Source organism: Pelobates fuscus, chromosome 9 (assembly GCF_036172605.1).
Source record: "Pelobates fuscus isolate aPelFus1 chromosome 9, aPelFus1.pri, whole genome shotgun sequence".
In the NCBI taxonomy this organism is placed as follows: Eukaryota; Metazoa; Chordata; class Amphibia; order Anura; family Pelobatidae; genus Pelobates; species Pelobates fuscus.
The window spans coordinates 28,798,393-28,809,701 of record NC_086325.1 but is presented as its reverse complement, the minus strand read 5'-3'; the positions used below and the strand labels follow the sequence as shown (position 1 = coordinate 28,809,701).

Here is an 11,309-nt window from a genome sequence, read left to right as displayed (position 1 = left end):
CACACACAGAGTTAATACAATGCAGATATTATTACAGCCGACATGCTCACAACTTCTGTGTCTTATAAAATTTACATTGGATAAATTGCGTGTGCCCCCACACATTCGCTTGAACTATCTTCTGAATGAGAATAGTGCCATCCCAAGTGAGTGGCAACCTCAAGGTATATCCCACTGTCAGCCTGTGCTTTAATATTGACTATGCTCTCTTTCACTGTTCACTGTAAGCTATGATCATGAGGCTGAAGCTCAAATATTTTGGCCATATAATGAGAAGGCAGAATTCTCTAGAGAAGACTCTGATGCTGGGAAAGATTGAAGGCACACGAAGAAGGGGACGACAGAGACGGATAGATGAGGTCACTGAAGCCACGAACAAAGTTGTTGGAGCTCAGAGGGGCAGTGACTGAGAGATGTACCTGGCGTGCTATGGTCTATTTGGTCACGGAGAGTCGGACACGACTGAACGACTAAACAACAACAACAACGCTCTCTTTACAAAACGGCAGTGTCTTACAATAAATGGTAAAAACTACAGCCCTTCATTGAGATTATGTAGTCTGGGTGATTTTAGTTGTCTTTTAATATCCAGACACAAACAGCAACTACTAAAAAGAAAAAACAAGGAGAGTTGGTAGACAGGGACAGTATAAAACAGAGTGGGGCACAAAGGGAATCCAGGCCAAGGAGCAAGAGTAAAAACTGGCTACATTGTAGTATTTTGATACTTTTGGAGCCCTAATCCAAAAATACAAATACCAGCCAAACATATCAACTCATAATTACACTGAGACATCCATCCTCTACCCTTAATGAATATAAAGAAATAATTATTTGCCATATGAAGTTAAAAAATAAGCCATGTTAAAACTAAGAGATGCATAAATTAAGATTTAGCCAATATGTTTTAAAAGAAAAGGCTTCGAGTTTGGTGACAGCGCTGATTTTATATACAAATTGTTCAGGATAATACAAGGCAGCTGATCAATTTTAATGGTACCCACTATTAATGTCCCAATAATTTACACTGTTGCCTCCTCCAGCTTGCGCTTTTTGGATTTCTTCTTTTTTTTGATGGGTGCTGCTGCAAACTGTCCCTCGGATATTTGCCTCGTTATTGGAGAATCCGCTCCAAAGGGGTGATATCGTTGCTTTAGTTTTTGGGGTATTGTTAAAGGAGGCCTATCAGGGATCGGATGAAGGGCTGTAGAGTCTGCATGGGCTTCTGCAACTGTTATGATACCCTGGAAAGGAGGGGCGCAAGCAAATTTCAGTCCAGCGTCTACATCTTGGGGAAGGAAAGCGCGGCAAGGGGCACTGGCACCGTGGGTGGCTTGGACGTGGTACAATTTACGGATGCCTTCAACCTTCACCTTCTGCGTCTTGTAGCCAGAGAGTGGGAGGCGGTGAGAATTGAAGCTAAGAAGGAAAAATGGATAGAATTTTTAAAACCATAAAACAGCACAGCAGGCTCCTTTTAGAATCAGTGGGTGAATAAACAGCACACACTAGATATATTCAGGGATGCAAACATTTAAAGCATGGACTGAATCACGTAGATGTTTAACGATAAAAATAATTTATGATATACACCAACACAGTCACGCAGGAATATCATATGATAAGCCAATGCGGCCACTATACAGAAACGTAACAGTGATATAAATAATAAGAATTGCTATTGGTTTAAAGGGTAAAGCACACATCGATTACCTTTCAGGTGTAAAATCGGATGGAGCCTTAATTAACCACACCTCTGTGTCAGGTTCGTCGATTTCTGCTCCATCACAATCTGCAACCGGTTCAAAACTCAATGGGCACTGGAACACATGCTTGTCTCCTGTAAGGGACAGATATAGAGACATTTCAATATTTAAAGTGTCAGATGTTAAGAGACTTGTGTAATGCTAATTAAAGGGACTCTCTGGTCATCATAACAACTTAAAGAGACACCATAGTGTAAAGAATACAAAGCTGTAGTCTTTGCCTCCCCACCCCCCCTTTCCAGGCACAGTATATGTTAAAAACCTCTCTCTCAGCGCTGGGTTGGCACTCCGTCACACGATGCAATGCTTTCCTATGAGGTTTTCTCTGACACTGGCTCCAGGTGACCAAAAGTCGCCTAGCAAGCATTCTTATTCTGCAAGGTAATCATTGTATTTCCTCTAAAACAGAAATGATTTACATTACAGGACTAAGGGAGACAGGGACATTGCACCCAGATCACTTCAATGAAATGAAGTGGTCTAGGTGCCTATAGTGTCCCTTTAATCATAATACAGTTGTTATGGTGCAAGGAGATCTCTTAATGGGTAAAAACAATAACAAGCTGGTTAACTCCTAAGTCTGGAAGACAGCACCTGATCGCTCTACCCCTCCGAGGTTTCAATCAAGAAGCCAATGCTCTCAGCTTATCACTAGTTACCGATTCAGAAAAATGTATGGAAAAGATACACATCTGCTGAGGTATATGTGAAAAGGATTATGATGTAACTTGCTAATCCTTTTAAATGAATTTAAAAGAAAACTGAGCAACTCTTGAAAATAAGGATAACATAAGTTATAGGTGATTTCCAGTCTTTCAGTCACTGGTGTAAAGTCCAGAAAAGCAACAGTTCCCCTTTAAATGTGGGTTAAAAGATTTAACAATTGATGTCACAATCCAGCTAAGTCCTGGTTACGTATTATAAGGGAGGGGAAGCTGAAACATTGCCTCTGTTCCTTTTCCACACTATGTGCTGACTACAAGGTGCAATAAGCTGTCCAAATAAAATGTAAAAAAATCACTGTTTAGATGAATTTAGTTATGCATTTTTTTCATTGGGGCAGCTTGCAAAAGCTGAGGCTCTCCTGTCTGCAGCCTTTGCAATCACCCCCCTTCCAAACCCCCCCAGACTTACTCTGGCTGTCCAATCACAGACTCCCAACACAGTTCAATAAGAATTATTTGCAAAGAATCACCCTGCAGATATGGAAGACTACATGTTGTGTTCCCAGCTAGCGTCAACTCCATTGTTGCTTTGTTTTATTTTTTATGTGTCTTTCCTCCTGTCTATTTGCTGATACACTTGTAAACTTGTTTACTCTTTACCCATTATGAAACGAGATGTTCAACTCTACCACCTAGGCTTATATCATACGTTTTCTATTACTCAGCCAAATTCTGTGTCACATGCTGGTTTTTCTTGTCATGCATGATATGCATAACTCAAAAAATTAATTAAAAAAAAAAACACATCCCAGTAACATCCTAAGCACCATTACCAATAAAGCTCATTGTAGTGGTTATGGTGCCATTAGTCAATTGCTACAGTCTCTCTTTTGGTTTAATAAAAAAAAAATGTAAAAAGGCAGCTCCCAAGCACCAATAGCCAAATGCCTCCATATTGATAATGTGCTAATTACACTTCTTCATAATTATGTGTGGCATCATGCTACCTGGTCGTTAACCAGAGGCTGGGAACACTGCTTGCCGTTCCAAACTAATTTGAAAAAAGCAAACAAACAACAAAACAATGGGATAATGGCCCTAGAATTACAGTACCATAACCACTACAATGAGATGTAGTGGTTATGGTATTTAGGTTTCCCATTAATCAAGCTTAAAATGTGGGAAAGATTGGTCATTTTATAACCTTAGTTTGTAGATCCCAGAACTGAACAAGGGTACCAACTGTATTTTTGAAGTAGCATGTGACAATGACAAGCACTACAGGCACAGTGAAGCAATTTCTGCGCATGCACCCTGCAGCCAATGGCTTCTCTGCAGGGCTTGATAATCCCACAGCGGGTAAAGCAGAGCTGCAGCAACAGACCTGTCTGTGGATTAGAGCTAAATTAACACTATTTGCAGGTATTGGGGAAGGGGCATATGAGACTCCCCAACACTCCAGCATTATTTATATAAAAAAAAAAGAAATTAAAAAAGGGCATTTATTTAAAAGCAAGAATATTCCTTTAAAAACTGTTTCACAAATCTGGAGGGATGTACCCATAGTTTCCTAGCACCAAAAACACTACAATGAGCTGACTGGTAACGTTGTTTGGAGAGTCCCTTTTAGGGAGATTTCACTTCCCACAGAGAGTTCTCTACAGCAAGAGCATTAAACATACAGAGTTCACATGCTGCTTAGATAACGAATACTGGAGAGATTGAAGATATGGCTCGTTTTCTATTAAATATCTCCCACTATAATCCTCTATGCAGGACAAAAGTCCTTGAGTGCCACCTACTGTTAAATGTTAAAATAAATACAAAATGTACACAATTAAAAACTTGTAGAAAGCAGTGTTTAGCAACACTGGCCAAAAGGTTGATCTCCAGCTGCAGTTGAAATACGACTGCCACCAGGCTTTGAAAAGTGTAATTAATGCTGGCACAGCCTGATGAAGAGACACTTTTACAATGACTGGAAATATACCTTTTCCCTACCCCTCTATAGTTAAAATAAAGCCCTCAAATTGGCATTTAAGAGGATAAGGTAATATCCATTTTTTTTGTAAATCTGATAGCTAAAGGTTTTCTTGCTGCAGTCTGTGTGGTAACAGTAAGAGCATTAGAATTGATAATCTTTTACAATTCAGATGCTTTTCACAGAGAAGAGTTGTGGGGACTACTGGCGCACACGCATCTAACCGTCCATAGAGAATCGTTTGCCATCTTCAGCTTATCAGTCAAATTGGTTGAAAATACCTGCTGTTCACTGGGCCACGGTCTCCTCTCTACTCTGAGCCGGTAGTGCAGGGTTAGCTCATTGGCTCAGAACACTCAGCTGACACTCTCAGTAAAAGATACCACTACAGACTTTGCTCAGGGAGGGGAGCTAACGCAAGCTCCTTCTTGAAGCTTTTAGCTTTCCAAGATCCTGCTATACACTTAGCTCAGGGGGCGGCTAATGGGCAGGGGCGGGCTGGGCCGGGAGGCAATTGCCCCCCAGGCCGCCCTAAATTATATTAAGACCGGCCGCTGCATGGCCGGCCCTTTAAATGCTGCAGCCGCCTGAGCGGCTGAGCTGCTCTCCGGTCCGCGGTGCCCAGCCGGAGTGATAGGAAGGGGCACACTCAGTGTGCACTTCCTGTCAGTCCGGCCGGTTACAGGAAACAGAAACTCCGCGCGGAACAGGAGTTTCTGTTTCCTGTAAGCGGCCGGACTGACAGGAAGTGCACACTGAGTGTGCACCTTCCTATCACTCCGGCCGGGCACCGCGGACCGGAGAGCAGCTCGGCCACGCTACAGGGAAGGGGAGGGAGAGTAAGAAGGGGGAGGGAGGAGTAAGAAGAGGTGGGAGTAAGAAGAGGAGGTGGGAGTAAGAAGAGGAGGGGGGGAGTAAGAAGAGGAGGGGGGAGTAATAAGAGGGATGGGGGGAGTAAGAAGAGGGATGGGGGGAGTAAGAAGAGGGATGGGGGGAGTAAGAAGAGGGATGGGGGAGTAAGAAGAGGGGGAAGGGGGAGTAAGAAGAAGAAAGGGGGGAGTAAGAAGAAGAAGGGGGGAGCAAAAAGAAGAAGGGGGGGTAACAAGAAGGAGGGTAAGAAGAAGGGGGTAAGAAGAAGGGGAGGAGCAATAAGAAGGGGGAGCAATAAGAAGAAGGGGGTAAGAAGAAGGGGAGGAGCAATAAGAAGAAGGGGGGAGCAATAAGAAGAAGGGGGGGGCAATAAGAAGAAGGGGGAGTAATAGGAAGAAGGGGGGGCAATAAGAAGAAGGGGGGGCAATAAGAAGAAGGGGGGGCAATAAGAAGAAGGGGAGAAAGAAGAAGGGGGGAGTAAGAATAAGAAAGGGGATAAGAAGAACAGATGGGGAAGTAAGAAGAACACAGGGGGGGGGGGTAAGAAGAACACGGGGGGGTGAGGAGAGCACAGGGTGGGTGGGGTAGAGGAGAGACCACTAAGGGGCAGGGGAAAGCTCTAAGGGACAGAAGGGACAGCTCTATAGGACAGGGGGCAAGACAGGGAGCTCTTTCACACTACACTACACACACACACACACAATGCATCCCTATACATACACAGAAACACACAATGCATCCCTACACACACAGAAACACAACATGCTTCCTTACACACAGAGAAACACACACACAATGCAACCCTGTGTAAGGGGCCCCAAAAAAATGGAGCTGCTTCCAATTCTCCCAGAACATTAAATTTTGTGACCACAGTTGCAAACAGCCTCCAGAGATCCTGTTCTACACCAGACCAGTGGAGCCAAACTGCAGCCCATCATCATCCTCATCTGGTTGTAAGTAGGCAATCTAGTATATTATTAGTATCACTAATCTATAATTTACCTCACATTAAAGGGACACTATAGCTATAAGTGGTTCTGGTGTCTATAGCCGGTCCCTGCAGGCTTTTTAATGTAAACACACATTGTGTGCAGCACTGGCGTTAGTTCATACGGCAGATCATATAGGTGGGGCATTGTGATGTCACATGGGGGGGGGGGGGAGATTTTTCTTTTGTCTACGGCAGCAAAAATCCTTGCACCGGCTCTGATCCTGGGCAGGTGCACCAGTCTACTGGTGACCCACAGGAGGGGAGTGCACTGATTGCACTGCACTCTCCTCCTGCCCAGACCCATCTTTAACGAGGCAAGTGCCCTCTGCCCCTAATTTACAGTGGCTCACACTCACAACAAGCAGTGTCTGGAGCCCTTTGCAGAGACGGGAACAAAGAGGTTCTGCGGCAGCTGGCCATCCTGCAAGCATTACATTAAACAGCTGTTCCCCATGCAGCCACCGGTGGCGCTGTGCTGGGAGAATGTGATTACTCTTCACTTCCTCCCAGCCTGCAGAGCAGCGCATGGGGGAGAGAGAGGAGGAGGCATGATTTAATCTTTCAACAAATCCACTAAGCAAATCTTTTTAAATTTGGGGGGGTCAGCTCTATTTCCACTGTTTATTGGTGTTTACTCTGATGTCTGTATTAATATTGAGGGATGTCTAAGTAGTAACGTCAGTGTGTGTCAGCAGGGCCAGCCGTTGGGGTGGGCAAGCTGTGTGGTCACGCAGGGTGCCATGACAACAGAGGCGCCCGGCGGCCAACACAGCTCACAAGTTGGGTACACCAGCATATTCAATTTAAACGATTTGCTGGTGGTCCACTGGTGCGCACCAGCAGTAGGTGCAGTCAGATCATATCCTCTCCCTCGTGGTTCCGGTGCTCAGTTAGTGAGTCAGAGCACAGGCTCAGATATTCTCAACCTGCGCTCTGACAACATTGAAAGTCAGAGCCATGAAGGAGCGGGTATAGGAAAGAGCTACTGATTAGCATAACATCAATATACGTTATAAAACCAGGAAAAGGTGGGCATGGATGGTGAACTGATTTGGTGGTGCAATGGGCCACTTGACTGGTTTTGCCCCCCAGGCCTAAGGCTGCCAGCCCTCCCCTGCTAATGGAAGCTCCTTTTTGAAGCTTCTAGATTTCCCATAAACAGAAACTGGTGCGAGCAAAGCCCAGGTAATTTGGCAAACCGTTTGACTACTTACCCTGGGGTAGTGCCAGGGCACTCCTGGAACCATAACAACTATAGTGCACTGTAGTGGTCATGATGCCTGGAGTATTGCTTTACGATGTAGTGGTTTCGGTGCACGGCCGGACCCCTGTAGTATCGGCCGCCTGGCACTTCCTCCCAGCTTCACAGAGTTGCTGCTGCGCAGTAGGGAGGGAGGAGGAGGCTGGAAACGGCAGCCCAGAGAGGGAGAAGCATGCATGGCAGAGGATAGGCTGGGGTGAGCATGCAGCAGCTCACTCCCATCAGCCTCAGCCAACATCACCAGGACCACAATGTAAGTTAACAAGAGGGTGGCTCTGATTTATGTCAGATTGTGTGTGTGTGTGTGTATATGTGCCAGTGTGTTTTCATGTGCCAGTGTATATGACAGTGTGTGTGTGTGTATGTGTCACTGAGTGCATCTGAGTGTGTGTATCTGTATGTCAAGGCGTGTGTGTATGTATGTTTATATGTGCCATTGTGTGTATCTGTGTGTCAAGGTTTGTGTATATGCCATGTGTGTATCTGAGAGTGTGTATGTCGGTGTGTGTGTTAAGGTCTGTGCATCTTTGAATGTTTTTATATTTGTGTCTGTGTATGTATGTACGTGGCAGTATATGTGCATACATCCCAGCTATCAAACACCAACAAAACATGCAAACACACTCCTGCAAACACAAACATTACATACAAAAACCTCTGGAATAAAATTACAAATTTATATACAAACACTCAAACACTCATACTACACACAAATGTATATCTGCATTTAAAAGCCAACACTACATCCAAGCACACCCCAGCATGCAAATGCAAACAATACATACAAACACACCCCTGTATCAAAACGCTATTATATACATAAACACAAAAGCACACCTGCTCCTAAGTACTACTATCTGCATCAATTTTTTTTTGAGGTTCCACGTTGTTTGTGCTTTATGTCAAAGCGTTCCATGGAAAAAAATAATTGAAAACCCCTGGTCTAAGGTAACGCCTGAGAAAGTGAGAATGACAAAAGACAGAGCTTCAACATCAATTTTGTGTGAGAATGGAGAAGACATTGGCTCCTGGGAGGGACAGTTTCAGGTAAGTATAACCACCTTCCACTGCACCCTAGGCAGAGATGTGAGCTTCAGGGATCCTTGCGAAACATACAATGACAACCAAAAGCAACAGTTACGGTGAAATTTCCATTTTAGAGTAATACATGAGTAGGACACCAATAGCTTACATTACAATATTCACCAGTACTGTTTGCAGATTTACAAAACATTTTCTGGAAATGTCCCACTTCTACATGATGGCCAGCAATTAAAAAAAATAAAAAGCATGCCCTACAGTTTACAGAATCCACATACTGCATCAGATAACCAGTAAGCAAGGCGAAATCCAAAAGCATACCGCCTGCCTTATTGATTGTAAACGCACAGGTTATGAGAGCCATACTATAGCAGCACTTTATTTTTATTTGACAATTATTTAAGTTGAAAAAATGTACAACACACGTTGCACACGTCTGACAAACAAGTAATATCAATTAATTACAGAGTTAAAGTGTAGTACGGTTTGATAGAGTAAAGGTAGATGAACAAATGTGTTGCCTAGGCTTATGAGAAACACATTCTTTTATTGCACAGGTGTCAATTGGTTAAGCAAAAAAAAAAAATATATATATATATTTAGATTAGTAGCTGCCTTATCATATTGACCAAAATGAGCAATCCACTCATATAATACAAATTATGCAAGAGACTCTCAGGTAGCAATTCGATCTTTGCCAGGAGAGCAACACCATCACTAAAGCCAATATTCACTCCCCATTGTAGGATACTGGTGGTGTACTGTTTAGAAAGGACCCCATGTAGCTCACTATCAGAGGCGTTTATATAATGTTGTAGAATGTAGATAACTCAGGGCGCAACACAGACTTTTTATCCAACTCCTTAACCCCAATATATATACTTGCTGGGCTATTTACCAAACTCCAAATTATATAAAATTAAAATCCGAATGACACAATTCAGACTAAAACGGCCAAGCTGCTCCCACAGCCTTATTAGAGATTATTTTTCCTACACAAAATATTTATTTTTCCACAAAATGTATAATTCAGATCTTATTTTGCCACTATTCACAGCTAATGAGCAGGAGCTTATAATGCATGGCAATACACACTATAATGAAATAAGCTGTAGCTTTATATTAAAGTTTAGAATTATATTATATTTATATTAATGTTTGCAGTTATAATACGAGGTGTGTGTGTGTGTGTGTGAAGAGTAAAGCATGCTGGCGGAGTGCAGTCATAAGTGTGGGCAGCATGCAACATAGACGGCGCCATCTTACCGGAGGCTTCCATCGCAGAGCTCTGTGGTCTTATACGTCACTTCCGCTTTCGTCACGCCTGCTCTGCCGACGCCGTGAATAATAAAGCTTGTTTCATAACCGTGCATAACCCGCCCTGGCTGGCTCCTGGTAAGGCAGACAGAACGCCAGCGGGGCTGAAAGAGAACTTTGAGGAAATGCGTAAAAGGCAGAGCGCGCGCGCGCTACCAGCAGCCATGCACAGCCACAGCCACGCGCGGTCACGACGAGTGCACGCAGAGCGGCGCCTGCCTAGTTACACGCGTTTGGGGTGGGCGCGCGGCTAAATGCTGCTGGCTCCATCGCCGTACGGCCTGGCCTGGCCATGGCCAATGCGCATGCGCAAACTGTGGGTTTAAAGGGGCAATAAACTGAACCTGATGGTTCAGCTCTGTACCTGATATTAGTGAAGTTCTTTATATCACAGCCCAGGCTTGGATACAGGGTTACGTCTTAGGCAGGCAAGTTACAGGTTTATTCGTTAAGATGAGAATTCAAAGTGAATTTCAAAGGCGAAGTAGCCCATACCTCACAACTCCGTCGTCATGTGAATCGGGGCGCTGGTGGGAGGGAGGTAAAGGGAGGGCAGACCCTGCATGGAGCACAGTTTCAGTACTCCCTGCAGAATCCCAGTGCCCTAATCATAGCGCAGGCACGTATGTTGATGAGCATGTGCCATGAATGTTGGGGACAGTTCCCTGGTGTCCCCAAAAGCGTGACACCAAGGAACTAAGGCGGGACAGGAGTAGGACCTGAAAATCGTGGCTGTCCCTCCGAATTCGGTAAGGATAGGAGGCACTGTGGTGGTTATGGTGCTTGGAGAGGCACTTTTCCAGGGTAAGCAGTCAAGACATTTGTGAATGGTTTCAAAACTAAATTGAGGTCTACAGGGCCCCAGTCAGAGCCTGTCCAGGAACTGCAGCATGGAACTGGCAGTGGAGGGCAGAGATAGATAGAGACAGAAGCTCCTAGCAATAGCTCCTGGCTCCGGGAGATGCTGTGACAGGCACCAGGCACACCCCACGTTAGTATTCGGAAATGGTTTGACTACTTAACCTGAGAGGGTGACGGGGAAATCCTGTCACCATAACCTTTACAGCAGGTGGTAGTGTTTATGGTGCTTGAAGCGTCCCTTTAATCTCATATATACGGCAGCCTTTAACGAGATCATAGATGTATAGAAAATGATTGACTGTTGGGAGTCAGAAGATAACATTGCACTTCCAAAATCAAACACAAAAAGGGAACTCACTACTACTCATCCAGGAACACTAAAAGGATGTCGAGTTTAACCCCTTAAGGACCAAACTTCTGGAATAAAAGGGAATCATGATATTTCACACATGTCATGTGTCCTTAAGGGGTTAAAGTCTCTCTTTCTCTCCCTATCTGAGGATTTGAATACAAAACATCCACTGTTTTACATACAAGCAGATAAATCAAGTAATGT

General features: G+C 44.2%; 1 protein-coding gene across 1 annotated transcript; it reads right to left on the bottom strand.

The window, feature by feature from the left end:
* Window positions 1-925: 925 nt before the first annotated feature.
* POLR1G (RNA polymerase I subunit G) lies at window positions 926-10,082 on the bottom strand. The gene is made up of 3 exons (XM_063433318.1): window positions 9,842-10,082; window positions 1,714-1,840; window positions 926-1,419 (listed from the first exon to the last, which is right to left on the bottom strand). Exons 1-3 carry the CDS (start codon window positions 9,852-9,854, stop codon window positions 1,023-1,025), a joined length of 537 nt encoding a protein of 178 aa, XP_063289388.1. The 5' UTR covers window positions 9,855-10,082; the 3' UTR covers window positions 926-1,022.
* Window positions 10,083-11,309: the final 1,227 nt, after the last annotated feature.